This window comes from Oncorhynchus masou, chromosome 11 (genome assembly GCF_036934945.1).
Source record: "Oncorhynchus masou masou isolate Uvic2021 chromosome 11, UVic_Omas_1.1, whole genome shotgun sequence".
NCBI classification, from domain to species: domain Eukaryota; kingdom Metazoa; phylum Chordata; class Actinopteri; order Salmoniformes; family Salmonidae; genus Oncorhynchus; species Oncorhynchus masou.
The window spans coordinates 28991747-29007157 of record NC_088222.1 but is presented as its reverse complement, the minus strand read 5'-3'; the positions used below and the strand labels follow the sequence as shown (position 1 = coordinate 29007157).

Sequence of the window (15411 nt, the reverse complement as noted above, 5' to 3'; positions counted from 1 at the left end):
CACCCAACCATTCAGGTTTTTCGAGCACCCGGTTTCATCCCATCTGGATAGTGGTAGTTCAGTTTAAAAATCTATGGCTCTGTTTAATTTGAAGTGAAATGTAATATGTCAAATATGTTTGTACTTACATACATGTATGATACATAATTTCCCATTCGGTGCATTAAACAGATGGAAACAAAACCATAGACAACATTATCAGTGGGGCAGTTCTCTTTGAACTCATTATGACCCCTTAAAAAAATGTAGTTCGAGCCTTTGGGCAAATTCAGTTCCAACTGTGTTCAAAACTGTTATGCATGCTGGAGTATAAAAAGCTGTTGAATTGTACTTTTTCTTAACTTTCACATACACTGTGTTCACAGAAACATTGCTCGAATCTTGTCCCCTGGACCTTGGAGGACTTTTGGTGTGGGTGATGTTCAGGTTAGATATTTCTTGAAATGATTCCACTGATTGTCATTCCTTTATTGGAAATTGTACCTTGTTCACACCACAGGGCCTACCAATGCAAAGTTTCTCAAACAAATGTGGGGTGTTTGTTTTGATGGTAAGATGCTGGTTATTCAGTATTTTATATTAGTCCTATTTTCTGTTGTTATAACATATGAACAATGATTATTTCTGTGCCTGCAGCACACTATTGTGGTGCCTAGTTCTCCTGCAGAACTTTCCATGTCATAAGTCTTTTTTAATTTTACCTTTAATTAACTAGGCAAGTCAGTTAAGAACAAATTCTTATTTTCAATGATGAGAATCTTAATCTTATTTTCAATGATGTCCTAGGAACAGTGGGTTAACTGCCTGTTAAGGGGCAGAACGAGAGAATTTGTACCTTGTCAGCTCGGGGATTTGAACTTGCAACCTTCCGGTAACTAGTTGAACACTCTAACCACTAGGCTACCCTGCCGCCCCAAAGTCTTGAACATTATACAAACTTTTCATTTGCTTCCTTAAAATCATTTGTTTCACTGTAGCCAGACTGACCTGAATATATTTTATGTATGTAATGTACGTCATACACTCACTAAGGTCTGAAGAAGTGAGGTTGAAAGATCGAAAAAGGAGGCAAAACCAAAACACAGGTAGGAGGTATCATATGATGAGTGGTATAGTCTTAAACCAATGTTTAAAGACTTAACCCCCCCTCCAATATATTTCAGGATGATGTATATGACTCTCCCCCAAGAAGTCACAGCATGTCACATCAGCCTCCAGCTCTGCAGGACCAGGTACTGTATAGACTATTAGCTAAAGTAAGGTGCATTCCTGTACACACATCCCTAGAGGTTCCCTTACATTACTTAATGACAACAATCTGTTTTCTTTCTAGACAATACTGAAAACAAAATGCACGGCGAACTGGGAGCTGTGAACTGTGTATGTAGTCTACTGTGTGTAATGCTGAAGGCTTGATACATGACAAGATATAATAGACTTGTTGAGTAGTTATAGATATCACTGAAAACCTCTTTAGTGATAGTGGCTTTTGTTTGCATGGTGGTATTGTAAAAACGTTACTTGATCACCCAATGAGGCACAACTCTTAATATTTATTCTTCCTTTTTCTTCAAGGAAGCAGCAAGGTGGTGCGAACGCCAAACATTTAAAGGCACCATTTCCCTCCCTAGTGTAACTGGGATGGAGGGGGAAGACCGTATTACAACCCTTAAAGAACTACGGTTGTATGATGGCCTGGATGAGGAGGAAAATATTCTCCTTAAGAAACCATTCATGTTCTCATTCCAGTTACAGAGAGATTATTAGATGTTCTATGTGGAGGCAGTTGACAACAAGAAAATTACTGCCTTTGTCTCTTTTGAGGAGCGGGAGTGAAGCAATTTTTGAGGAGTGGTCAAACTTTGTTTTTGTCTGCTGTGTTAATTGTTTCATTTGTTAATTGTGTTATGTTGTTTAGTAAAGATGACTTACAAGTCACCCGAGTCTCTGATCTCTTTATTGGAGCTGGTATAACTTAATGTACAAAGCACATTCAGCTTGTCTATATGGTATAGTGTGTCTCCATTCTGATGAGGAAAGTAAATAGCATTATAAATCAGGATAGCTAGTAACTGCATATTTATTCTCAATTTAATAATATAATTACAAAGTTATAACATTTATCAACACAATTTTAACAGTACATGACATACATAACAAGTCTGTTGTTCACCGCAACAATATCAGTAGCTTGTCTCAAATATAGCATGAAGCAAAAAGTGTTTCAACATATGTGCTGGTACCACTTTATATAATATTTCTTACGATCTTCAAAAAGGAAATATGTTTGTATTCAACGTGTTCCTTGCACAAACGTGTGTGACTGTCAAACCTGTGGAGGACATAAAAAAAATACAGTGGGCGGGGTCAAATGTTTGACTCCGCCCACATTGAGCCTCACCCCAAACTGCACATTGCAGTCAGGGGTACATGGCCAACATACATAATCAGTACATACACACAATATATAGGTCTAATAGTACAGTGCAAATTACAATACATTATACAGTATATAAAATGTATGTGTCTCTTCACAGTCCCCTTTGTGCAGTAAGGTATTCTTTTATCTGTTTTTTGAAATTGGTTTTATTGCTGGCTTGAGTTACCTGGGGTGGCAGAGATCCATGTAGTCATGGCTCTATTTGAAATCTATTTTGGACAGATTTTGGCGAGAAATAACCCTCTTGCTTCACCTATTCCTCTCTGATAGGGTGTAGGGTCAAGGGGTCAATTTGGGATTGGACCATTAGATTTGTCTACTGTCTGTTGCTGACTGGCAGTGTCTAAATTACTCAGGCATTTCTAATTGACTGTATATTTCATGAGCATTAAATCAAATCAAAGTTTATTGGTCGCATACACAGTTTATTAGAAGTTATAGCTGGTCCAGAAAAATGTGTATGTTACGACCTAACAATGCAGTAAGAGTACACCATTTGATTTTTTAAAGTATTATAAAAATCTAAGATTCCATAACTTGATCTCCTGTGACACGGAAGCATATAATAGTATTAACTAGACCTTTTACATAATAGTCAAATTCACTTCCCATACTGATGATAAAAGTCTTTAATCCAAAACACTCAACAGGTAAATGTAGCTAGATGAAAGTAAGTATTTTACAACAATGACCAGAGCAACTGGTCTGCTCAACCCAACAAACTCACTGGCCAGAGATTGACTTAAACATTTATCATCATCATCAGTGGTATACAGCTCTATGAAAGAGCACAGTGCATTGGTACTGTCATACAGTTCAGAACAATGGCCATTGCTTAGGACAATGACTGTACTTACTCAGCTGCAGATTGAAAGTAGTAATCTGACTAGTGAATGATGAATGTAACACAATGGATAACGGTGCATTATCCACATAACTAGAGGTAGCTACAACAGAGGGTGTGGAGACGGAAATAGAGTTGGTTATCTCTCTGCCTTAGGTTTGGAGAAAGTTCCTAGTTGCTTTGTGTTCACATCTTTCAGCTGGTCTAGCTGTCTCTGTCCGCGCCGGTAAAGATATTCTATGTGCATGACATCAGTCTTCTTGATGCTGGAGTTCTCTCGGAACTCATCCCGGATCCTGGGTAGAAAGCCTGGCTTGTCCTGGCCAGCACGCAGGAACTGCCGGTACAGAGACAACACCTGTTTTTGCAGCTTACTGTGGCGTGCCATGGTGTGGAACACAGGGCAACAGCAACACAGTTGACAAGGGAGGACGACTAACCGAAAGATTAAGCAGTCTCACCGTTGATGAAGTCACAAATGCATCAGAGTGTAGATGAAGAGTCTCCTAAACCTATGGGGGAAAGACATAGTTTCTGGTGAAACAAGGATCTTATCTGGCCATGTTATAAATCTTCTCTTATGGTTATAGCTAGGTGTATTGCTGAAGATACAACTATAACTACTGTCCAAAATAATGTATTAGCGTCATGACAATGCCTCTTCCCCCTCAGGAGGCTGAAAAGATTTGGCATGGGCCCTAATAAATTTCTACATCTGCACCATTGAGAGCATCTTGACTGTCTGCATCACTGCTTGGTATGGCAACTGCTTGGCATCCGACTGCAAGGCGCTACACACGGTAGTGAGTATGACCCAGTACATCACTGGGGCCAAGTTCCCTGCCATCCAGGACCTCTATACCATGCAGTGTCAGAGGAAGGCCCTAAAATGATCAAAGACTCCAGCCACCCAAGTCATAGACTGTTCTCTCTGCTACCACACGGCAAGCGGTACCGATACACCAAGTCTGTAATCAACAGGACCCTGAATGGGGCGGCAGGTAGCCTCGTGGTTAGAGCGCTGGGCCAGTAACCGAAAGTTTGCTAGATCGAATCCTCGAGCTGACAAGGTAAAAATCTGTTGTTCTGCCCCTGAACAAGGCAGTTGACCCACTGTTCCTAGGCTGTCACTGTAAATAAGAATTTGTTCTTAACTGACTTGCCTAGTTAAATAAAATAAAAATAGCTTCTACTCCCAAGCCATAAGACTGCTAAATAGTTAACCAAATAGCTACCTGGACTACCTGCATTTCAAGTTTGTGCAAAAAGGCTGACTCATCACATACGCTGCTGCTACTGTTTATTATATTTCACTTTATTCCTAGCTAAACAGTGTATTCAGAAAGTATTCATACCCCTTGACTTTTTCCACATGTTATGTTACAGCCTTATTCTAAAATTGATTAAAAAATGTTTTTCATCAATCTACAATCTCATAATGACAAAGCAAAAATAGGTTTTTAGAAATGTTTTAAAATGAAAAATTACACTTACATAGTTTACATTTTTTATTTTACCTTTATTTAACCAGGTAGGCCAGTTATGAACAAGTTCTCATTTACAACTGCGACCTGGCCAAGATAAAGCAAAGCAGTGCGACAAAAACAACAGAGTTACACATGGGATAAACAAACGTACAGTCAATAACACTGGAGTGATAGATGTGCAGATGAGGATGTGCAAGTAGAAATACTGGTGTGCAAAAGAGCAGAAAAAACAAAAAGACAAATATGGGGATGAGGTAGGTAGTAGGTTGGATCGGCTATTTACAGATGGGCTGTGTATAGCTATACCGATCGGTAAGCTACACTGACAGCCGATGCTTGAAGTTAACAAGGGAGATACATTGGGGCAAAAAAGTATTTAGTCAGCCACCAATTGTGCAAGTTCTCCCACTTAAAAAGATGAGAGGCCTGTAATTTTCATCATAGGTACACTTCAACTATGAGAGACAAAATGAGAAATAAATCCAGAAAATCACATTGTAGGATTTTTTATGAATTTATTTACAAATTATGGTGGAAAATAAGTATTTGGTCACCTACAAACAAGCAAGATTTCTGGCTCTCACAGACCTGTAACTTCTTCTTAAAGAGGCCCCTCTGTCCTCCACTCATTACCTGTATTAATGGCACCTGTTTGAACTTGTTATCAGTATAAAAGACACCTGTCCACAACCTCAAACAGTCACACTCCAAACTCCACTATGGCCAAGACCAAAGAGCTGTCAAAGGACACCAGAAACAAAATTGTAGACCTGCACCAGAATGGGAAGACAATCTGCAATAGGTAAGCAGCTTGGTTTGAAGAAATCAACTGTGGGAGCAATTATTAGGAAATGGAAGACATACAAGACCACTGACCATCTCCCTCGATCTGGGGCTTCACGCAAGATCTCACCCCATGGGGTCAAAATTATCACAAGAACGGTGAGCAAACATCCCAGAACCACACGGAGGGACCTAGTGAATGACCTGCAGAGAGCTGGGACCAAAGTAACAAAGCCTACCATCAGTAACACACTACGCCGCCAGGGACTCAAATCCTGCAGTGCCAGACGTGTCCCCCTGCTTAAGCCAGTACATGTCCAGGCCCGTCTGAAGTTTGCTAGAGAGCATTTGGATGATCCAGAAGAAGATTGGGAGAATGTCATATGGTCAGATGAAACCAAAATAGAACCTTTTGGTAAAAACTCAACTCGTCATGTTTGGAGGACAAAGAATGCTGAGTTGCATCCAAAGAACACCATACCTACTGTGAAGCATGGGGGTGGAAACATCATGCTTTGGGGCTGTTTTTCTGCAAAAGGACCAGGACGACCGATCCGTGTAAAGGAAAGAATGAATGGGGCCATGTATCGTGAGATTTTGAGTGAAAACCTCCTTCCATCAGCAAGGGCATTGAAGATGAAACGTGGCTGGGTCTTTCAGCATGACAATGATCCCAAACACACTGCCCGGGCAACGAAGGAGTGGCTTCGTAAGAAGCATTTCAAGGTCCTGGAGTGGCCTAGCCAGTCTCCAGATCTCAACCCAATAGAAAATCGTTGGAGGGAGTTTAAAGTCTGTGTTGCCCAGCAACAGCCCAAAAACATCACTGATCTAGAGGAGATCTTCATGGAGGAATGGGCCAAAATACCAGCAACAGTGTGTGAAAACCTTGTGAAGACTTACAGAAAACGTTTGACCTCTGTCATTGCCAACAAAGGGTATATAACAAAGTACTGAGAAACTTTTGTTTTTGACCAAATCCTTATTTTCCACTATAATTTGCAAATAAATTCATTAAAAAAATCCTACAATGTGATTTTCTGGATTTTTTTTTCTCATTTTGTCTGTCATAGTTAAGTGTACCTATGATGAAAATTACAGGCCTCATCTTTTTAAGTGGGAGAACGTGCACAATTGGTGGCTGACTAAATACTTTTGCCCCACTGTAAGTCTCCAACTTCAGTGACTTTTGCAATTCTTTCCAGTCATTGGCAGCAGAGAACTGGAAGGAAAAGCGGCCAAAGGAGGTGCTGGCTTTGGGGATGACCAGTGAAATATACCTGCTGGAGCACTTGCTAAGGATGGGTGTTGCTATGGTGACCAGTAAACTGAGATTAGGCGGAGCAAAAAATTCTAAAAACCCGTTTTTGATTTGTCTTTATGGGGTATTGTATGTAGATTGATGAGGGAAATTAATTTAACACATTTTTGAATAAAGCTGTAATGTAACAAAAGGTGGAAAAGGGAAGGGGTTGAAGACTTCCCGAATGAACTGTATGTACATATCAACCTCAATTACCTCGTACCCTTTGTACAGGGTCGGTTCCAGGCATAAGCGACATAAGCAGTCACTTAGGGCCCCCAGACTAGAGTAAGAATAGTAGAATACATCAGGTGCAATTTTGAAATTTGGTTGTGCATCAGCAGTTTTGCTCTTGTTATATCAGTCACTGACAGTCACTCAATAAGCCATGTCAGCTAACAACTTTTAGATTGTTAGTTAGTCTAGCCAGTTATCTAAACTTGTAGTATTCATGGCCAAATACCGACCGACACGCAGGGCAAGTGCCCAGGGGCCCTGACCTCCAGGGAGCCCCCCATTCCTTTTGTAAGTCATTCTCACTAAGATATCATATTAACATAAGTCATTACAAAATGTGTAGAATTGCAGGAAATCAGCTTCAAAACTGCAAAAATGTCTCTCCACCCGATGGCAAAATGAGTAGCATTGCAGGAAAACATACATTTCTCTCCACCGTCAAGAAGGGGGCCACTATAATGTTTTATCATGAGGTGGAGGGCCCCCCAACCTCATTTTGCTTAGGGTCCCCAAAATACTTGAACCGGGCTGCGTTTGTATATAGCCAAGTTATCTTTCATCATCATGTATATATTGTTACTTTTATTATAATGTGTTTCACTTTTCTATTACTTCTCCACGCCCCATGGCAAAATGTGTAGAATTACAGAAAATTAACTATAAAACACAATTCTCTCCACCGTCAAGAAAGGGGGACACTATGTTTTACCGTGAGGTGGAGGGCTGCGCTTGTATATAGCCAAGTTATCTTTCATCATTGTGTATCTATTATTACTTTTATAATGTGTTTTACTTTTCTATTACTTCTCCCCAAAAATATCTCTATGCATTGTTGTGAAGGGCCCATAACTAAACATTTCATTGTTAGTCCACACCTGTTGTTTATGAAGTATGTGAGGAATAAAATTTGATTTGATGACAGCCCATGAACCTTATTATCCCTGACGATTAATAAAGTATGGACAGTACAGCAACAGTATTATATCAGTGAGTCACATCAATAAAATCGGAGAACTTCTAGCTTGCGCGCTTTCTGACTGACCTATACGAACAACAAAGAGGAAAACTTTACAACACATTTTACATATAGACTGATACCCGAAACACCACAATATGGGTTAAAGTCGATTAGCTAGATAGCTAGCGTAGCTTTACAGGGGTAAGTTAGCTAGAACGGCTAGCTAGCCAGCTAACCTACCTTGATAGTCAGTGTCAACTTCGAAAAAAGCTTCGCTTGTCTTTAACAAAGAAGTGCGTCTCATATCAACTCTGAACCTTTCATTAATAACCTATTCAGCTACAACTTAAACAGCACGAGGAGAATATTGCTAACACACACTACCACAGATGAGCATAATGAGCCAAACTTTTTACCAGATGTGTAAATCTGAAGCATCCGGTTGGCGTTACCACTCACCACCACATATGGTGATCAAAGCAAGCCCAGTGGCTGGCAGTGGGAGAATATGGAGCGAGATGGATTTTGGCCGACATACTGCACATTTTATCATCGATTAAATATTTGATCTCAAAACAGTTTTCTGTTCCCAAAACTATAATCTATTAAGAACAGAGTGGACTACGTTTTGTAGACTTTACACTTTGCAAAAGCTTCTGAAAAGGTGCGTTGTTTAGGAGTGCAAGGGCAAATTGAGTTATTGCACATGCGCACATCACAGAAGAAGCGTTCCCTAACGGATATATGCAAATTTATGCTAGAACCCGCCAATAGGATCTCGCTAGCTCTTGCTTGACACGGCCCACTATGATTAATATGCTTCTGTTGGAAACGAGTCTGTGGTGTATCTTGGGTTCGTTAAAAAAAATCTACTAGCCACTAGCTAACAGTATGACCTTAATGATAACTCATGTTATGTTCATGTTACGAAAGCCAAAGACGACGGTACTATTGCTTTGGGTATTACACTTCCCTCTATTGGCTTGATTGTCTCACTTCTCAATGTTGCTGTCAGCTCAAATCAAATGAAAGTTTATTGGTCACATGCACAATGCTTACTTGCAAGCTCTCAGAAACAGTGCAATACACATTTACACAAACAAATACACAGTAAGTGATAATGTTTGTAAATATTTACACATAATAAGAATATACAGACCTAACTATGAATTTTGCTAAAGTGAGTAGGGACATGGTAGAGTAGCTTAGACAAATAGTAGCAGCAATGGGGCATGTGTGTGTGTAAGGATGGGTGAGAGAGAGTCTCTAAGATACAGGTGTGAAAAGAGCAAGTGCAAATAGTCTAGTGCAGGTGAGTACAGGTAGACAGGTCTGTGCAGGTAGACTGCTTCCGTGTTAGCTGTTCAACAGTCTTATGGCCTGGAGGAAGAAGCTGTCCCGGAACCAACGAGATCTGATGCTCCGGTACCGCCTGCTGGAAGGTAGCAGCTCAGATGTTGGGGAAATTAACGTTTCAACAATTTTTTCATTTATGAAATAAAACAAATCAAACAAGTTCATATATTTTTTTATTTAAGAAAATATTCTCAGAGGAATTCTATGCAAGCTATCATTCATTTCACATCAGTTTTCTTTATACCCTACAATGAAAGTATGAGGCAATGTCAGATATTAGTGCAATACAAGGGTTGAGGTACATTACAAACTGTGTATTTTGGGTCCTGGATGCTGATTGGCTAAAACAGTATTTCAGTCTTGTATATCAGACAATATACCATGGGTATGACTCAAAAATACTTATTTACTGTTCTATTTATATTGGTAACCAGTTTACAGTTTACAATAGCAATAAGGCTTGTGGTATATGTCCAACATACCACACCCCCTCGGGCCTTATTGCTTAAGTATAGCATCAATCAATCTTTCACATAGGCGATTAGATGACTCAAATTGGAGCCTGGGTGCCTGCTTGTTGTGCATAAACAACTGACGTTATCCTTAGCAAGTACCACTTCTTCTTGACTCAGGTCACATGAGGCTCGTACCCAGGACCTCTGCCTTGCTAACACACATGACCGCCTTCCTGAAGCATCTTACCAGTCGACACCACGTGAAAAGCTAGCTACACACTGGTGCAAGTAGGGACACTTCAGGCTGAGGAGTAAGTTTCACACATCCCCATGTGCTACATTAGCAGAAACAGACTGGAACCCAGGCTATGTAACTAAAATGTGGCAGTTTCAGCATCCATTCACACAGTATAATAATGTTGGAACTAAGTATGCTGTAACAAGTATTGCGCATAAAATAGTTTCTCATTATGCATTATTACATTCTGCTGGCCGACACCTCATGTCAAGGTCATTGTTATGCTACAATAGTGGATGCATACAGTATGCAATAGATAGTACTTTTCAATTAGTTATTATCACTTTTGGCCAGTTAACTGGTAGATGCAACTCTTTCAGTACACAAGTGATATGTAAAGCATTGGCACTGAACCTAGTTTTGATTTTAGACGAATCTCTCTAAATATCTTAATGCTCCATATACAATGTCATACCAATACATTTGATTCATCTTCATCCTAATACATAATACATATATTTCAACAAACAGAGTTATTGGGTGTATGTACTATTGGAAACTTTTACTTTGTATTACTTGTATTAGCTACATGCAATTATATTCCATATAATCTGGCACTTGTCAAAGCACATATTTATTGCTATATTATTACTGGGCTGGACTATAAATTACTTTTTGGGTGAACAAATGTGTACAGTAATGTCTGTATATCACCTCTTTATTTTGCCTTTTAAACTGTTTTTTCTATCCCTCACTGGGAAGCACTATATACTCTAATGTTCACAACCTTATTTACTGAACATATTGAAAAAAGGCACATTATCAAGTTTAGCCATGTGTTTTTGCATAAATCTGAGACCCACATCGATTATGAGAATTAGAGGGACAGGGTATGTAAAAGGCCTCTGTAATCACAATCCTAATTTCAACAGTTTTCTAGTTTGGCTCCAGAATGGATAAAGAAAAAACAATAAGAATAGGGTATAGAATGTGGGATTATAGGTGATGTGGAAAAATTGCCTGGTGTGATAGGACTTTGGAAATGTATGATGTGGGGATGTGATACTAAGTAATCAAGTAATTAACTGTAAGTGGGAGAGTGGCTGATATTATAAAACAAGGGTGGGTGATTGTGGCATAAAATCGAACGGATCAATGTGTATGGTCAATAATAATGGGGGAAAAATGTCAGTCAGAGTCCTATGTATTCAGCAAGGAACACCACTAGCACCTTAGTGAGATTCTCGATAGTCTGAGAATGGATGTGTTCCGCTGTGTCCTCCAGAGTGTGCATAAAGGAGGGGAAGGGCGTTGTGATCATGTGTAGTACTGGAACCCCTGCAGGCATAGAGCAGAGTGGGTGGGAATGGCAGAGAGATAGAGGAGGAGAGAAGAAAAATGAGATAGGGTAGACAGAGTTTGATAGAGCGAGAGAGAAAACAGGCAGATGGTACATTAAGTTCTACAGGGATAAAACTAAAGCAGGAGGGAACCAATCTCTGTAGATACAGTACAGTCATAAGGCCATAGTCTACAGGGATAAAACTAAAGCAGGAGGGAACCAATCTCTGTAGATACAGTACAGTCATAAGGCCATAGTCTAATCAGCTGTGTAGGTATTCAATGTGTACTGTTAAACATCCATTCTTATTAGTCAGTAAATGTGCTCTCTAACCACCTGTCTATCTATGTACAGTAGGTGTGCTCTCACCCTGCTGGAGGAAGGGCACATGGTCGTCCTCCACAGGGCCCAGGTTTATGTCCTTCCTAAAGTAGCTCACCTCTCTGGGGTGGGAGGACAGCAGACCCAGCTTATGGAGTCTCCTCTCTGCCAGACGGACATGACAGCCACCGTGGGCCATGGTCAAGGCCAATGATAAAGAACGGGAGGAATAAGCAGAGAGGAGACAGAACATTGAGGGAGTAAGAACAGCTCACTCCAGGTGTCTTATTACTGTGCCTGAGTGAAATTAAAGTCATATCAGCACTGGAGAGCCTGGCCCTGTATCAGCATGAGTCAGTCATCCACCTACCTAACTCTCTTTGCCTTGCTCCCTGGCTCTTTCTGTCATTCTAGTGTACCTCTGCCTCCTTCCCTCTACTTCACAATCTCAATTACAACATGTTTTGCCCCATTATGATTAAAGTGAGCAATCAATGTGATAACAATTCTTTCATTTATCTGGCAATTTTTGTGATACTGTATGTGGAGTAAAAATGTTGAGAAGTGGGGTGGGGGGGTCTTACCTGCATATATGAGCTCATCAAACCAGCGTACAGTGTTGTCAAAGTGGTTGACAAACATAGGGTCAGGTGCACCAATCAAATCCAACAGAACAAACAGGTCCTGCCAGTAAAAAGTCAGTAAATCAACACACAGAACACATTGCATACTACATATGGCTTGGCAAGGGAACATTGTAACATACACTAAAAAAGCCTCACCAAAGCATTTAACAGGGTGGTATGTTCGGCTCCTGGGGGGTGAGGGGTGCGGGACATTTGTTCAGCAAGGTAACGTGAGCCATACAGAGAGTCGGAGGGGCTTGGCTGCTCAAACGCCTCATTACCATCAAAGAATACCAACTGCAATGTCACCTGTGACTTCTACCAGAGAGAAAAACAGACAGAGAGAACAAATGTACAGGGGATGGAGTGGTAGATCTTCTTGTGATATAACATACAGTATATGTTTAGAAAAAAAAGTTATAGGTCGAATAATATGTGACTACCATTGAATATCCTTTAAAATGCATTGCTTCTGCTGCCAACATGGGAGATGACAGGGGAGTGTTAATGATGTCTGGGCTCCAACCCATCAATGTCTGCACAGTTTAAATTGGAAATACATTTATAAATAATTAATGTGTAAGCATGGGTAAAACTCCAGATCTAGAAATAGTCTGACATCTCGGGAGAGTGGCAAACTCTTCAGAGGGTAGTCCACCCACAAACGATAGCACATAATTTCATCTGTTTCCCTACGCTTTCTGCAAATCCAACATTTTATTTTCCCCATGCAACCGAGAACTTAAAGGGATCTGTGAAGTCATCACTTTCATCCTTGCCCTCTAAAGCATACCTTTGCCCTAAAGTAGCAGAGCAGACACAGTATTTACCTGTTGTTTTAGCACTTTCAGGTGGACGTCCAGTGCAGTCACCAGCTCCAGTATCATGGCACAGGGGACGGCCGCGTCGCTGGCCCCTAGGAACCTCCTGAGAGGACCGTCGGGGGTTTTGGAAGCTGGGGGCATGAACTTGGAGTCGTAGTGGCAGGCCAGCAGCAGACGACGTGGGGCAGAGGGGTCCAGGACTGCTAGCAGGTTGGAGAAGGTGATTAGTCCCTTTGGGGTAGCAGAGTTAAAGGAGTCGACCTCCAACGACCAACCCGCTGACAGGAACTCTAGATGGCTGTAGATGTGCTGTGGCAATCACAGAAAAAAAGTGTGGTTTTAATTTCAGTAAACAAAATGTTAATTGTTAGAATAACATGTAAAACAGAGATTGAGAGATACCAGTTCAGACATTACAGATGCTCTACCCTGATGTCTCTTGCAGGAGTCAATAAATTTCCTAACCTCACGCACCCTATGGCTGCCTCTTGTACCTGGCAGTCTCTCTACCAGGATGGGCCTCAGGAGAGAGTACCAAAGCCTCCCCGAATTTACCTGGCCCACCAGACGTTTGATCTGGGCCACAGTGAACCTACGGGGGTTATGGGTCAACTGCAGAAGGGGAGGGCAGCAGGAGAGAGAGGAGGCAGTTGCAGTATTTTTTTCACATATGCATTTTGAAAAACTGTCTGTTACCTTGCAGAAAATATTGTTTATTATTGAGCAATCAAATATCTGACTTGAGGTTAATTTTCTACCATCAGTGAAATATATCAATATAGATGCTATTATAGCATCTATAGTTGAACAGACAGGGTTAAGTATTCCTGCTAGCTGGGCTATGTAGGCTGTAGCAAGATAGCATCACCTAAAAAGTATGCTACTCCTTTCGGCTTGGTGCAATATTGGAAAACTGGAGGCTACAATATACAATAAACAATACAGTATCTATCACCTACCTTGTCTCTTATTAGGTCTGGCACACGAAATTGTATGTTATCGTGCATATGAATACTGTCATCATCATCTCTTGTATCATTACTCGACAAAAAAAATCCAAGTGTCAGAGCCATAGCCAGCATCCCGCATAGACAAACGAGAAGCATCCGAACTCGGGACATCCGGAGCCGGTTGCAGCGTCCCAGTAGCAGCTCGGTGCCCGTAGCAGATCGGTGCCTCCGGATGGTTCTCATGACTTGAAGTATGGATAGATTCACACAACAGTACAGTCTGGTACAGAGCCTTTCTCAACTATTTGCGTTAAAGTGCATATGATTCCAGGCTGGCGTATGGCAATGGAGAAGAACGCGCATGTTAAATATCACAAAAAAATATGACACCTTCCATGACTGATTGACTGTTTATGTAATTAATGAGGCCACTATCTGCTTAGACTCGAGCCCATGTATGACATCTATTATTTCATTTGACAAAATCTCAACAGGATAGGCTACCATTCAACAAGAACATAGAGGATAATTTACCTGAATGGAACACTTAAGCAGTCATGTTGGGACATGCATGCATCGGCAGATCTATTAAATTAAATCTACCAACGTCCACACCGGTCGAATATTGATTCCGTCATATCATTCGTTATGGCCTCATTTTTGCACGCCGAAGTTCCGTGTCTGCCGTTGGTGCAAAAACAAGAGCAGTATTCAGGCAGACAAGTTCAGACCGGTACCTGCTGCGAAAATTGTCGTGCACGAAAAAGGTTTCGGTTTACAATCGATGGAGAAAAAAAGTACTGGAAAAGTGGCTTAGTGTTTTTGGAATACATTCTGAAATGACAACAGGCTAGATTTAAACAAATAAAATAATCCCACATTAGCCCCCAAAATATATATGTGTATTGTTTTATCAATATCTGTATAATTGTACATTGTTGAATAAATGATTGAACCAGACAACTGATTGGTTAATCAAGTAGGCCACATTTCCACATGGTAATGTTCAAATCCAATATATTTCTTAAAAATCTTAGAATATTCACTGTACTCCCTAGGATAGGTCTGTGTCTTGCCTCGTGCAAACGGATTGGTATTTTTTTTATTGCCAATGAGGTGACATGACTAGGACTAGCTGGCTAGAGTAAAATGATTTGATAAATAGAGAAAGATAGGCACAATTTCCTTCACTGCTAAACTTCTGCTTGGTAAGTGATTGGCCGTAAATCAACACTAACAATTACGTC

General features: G+C 40.6%; 2 protein-coding genes and 1 long non-coding RNA gene across 4 annotated transcripts; 1 reads left to right on the top strand and 2 right to left on the bottom strand.

Moving 5' to 3' along the window:
* Positions 1-721: 721 nt before the first annotated feature.
* LOC135548448 (uncharacterized) lies at positions 722-1938 on the top strand. The gene is made up of 3 exons (XR_010456827.1): positions 722-1232; positions 1334-1380; positions 1576-1938. It is a non-coding gene; the product is annotated as an uncharacterized LOC135548448 (long non-coding RNA).
* Positions 1939-2056: 118 nt separating this feature from the next.
* Positions 2057-8476, bottom strand: sdhaf1 (succinate dehydrogenase complex assembly factor 1). 2 transcript variants are annotated; one of them, XM_064978062.1, is made up of 3 exons: positions 8293-8476; positions 4802-4855; positions 2057-3796 (listed from the first exon to the last, which is right to left on the bottom strand). In XM_064978062.1, the coding sequence occupies exon 3, from the start codon at positions 3670-3672 to the stop codon at positions 3424-3426; it is 249 nt and encodes an 82-aa protein (XP_064834134.1). In that variant the 5' UTR covers positions 3673-3796; positions 4802-4855; positions 8293-8476; the 3' UTR covers positions 2057-3423. The 2 variants fall into 2 exon arrangements, with proteins under 2 accessions (XP_064834134.1, XP_064834133.1); XM_064978061.1 differs by lacking the exon at positions 4802-4855.
* Positions 8477-9584: 1108 nt separating this feature from the next.
* Positions 9585-14882, bottom strand: LOC135548445 (glutaminyl-peptide cyclotransferase-like). The gene is made up of 8 exons (XM_064978060.1): positions 14699-14882; positions 14174-14409; positions 13680-13826; positions 13221-13523; positions 12547-12708; positions 12349-12448; positions 11813-11929; positions 9585-11439 (listed from the first exon to the last, which is right to left on the bottom strand). Exons 2-8 carry the CDS (start codon positions 14405-14407, stop codon positions 11294-11296), a joined length of 1209 nt encoding a protein of 402 aa, XP_064834132.1. The 5' UTR covers positions 14408-14409; positions 14699-14882; the 3' UTR covers positions 9585-11293.
* Between the last annotated feature and the right edge of the window lie 529 nt (positions 14883-15411).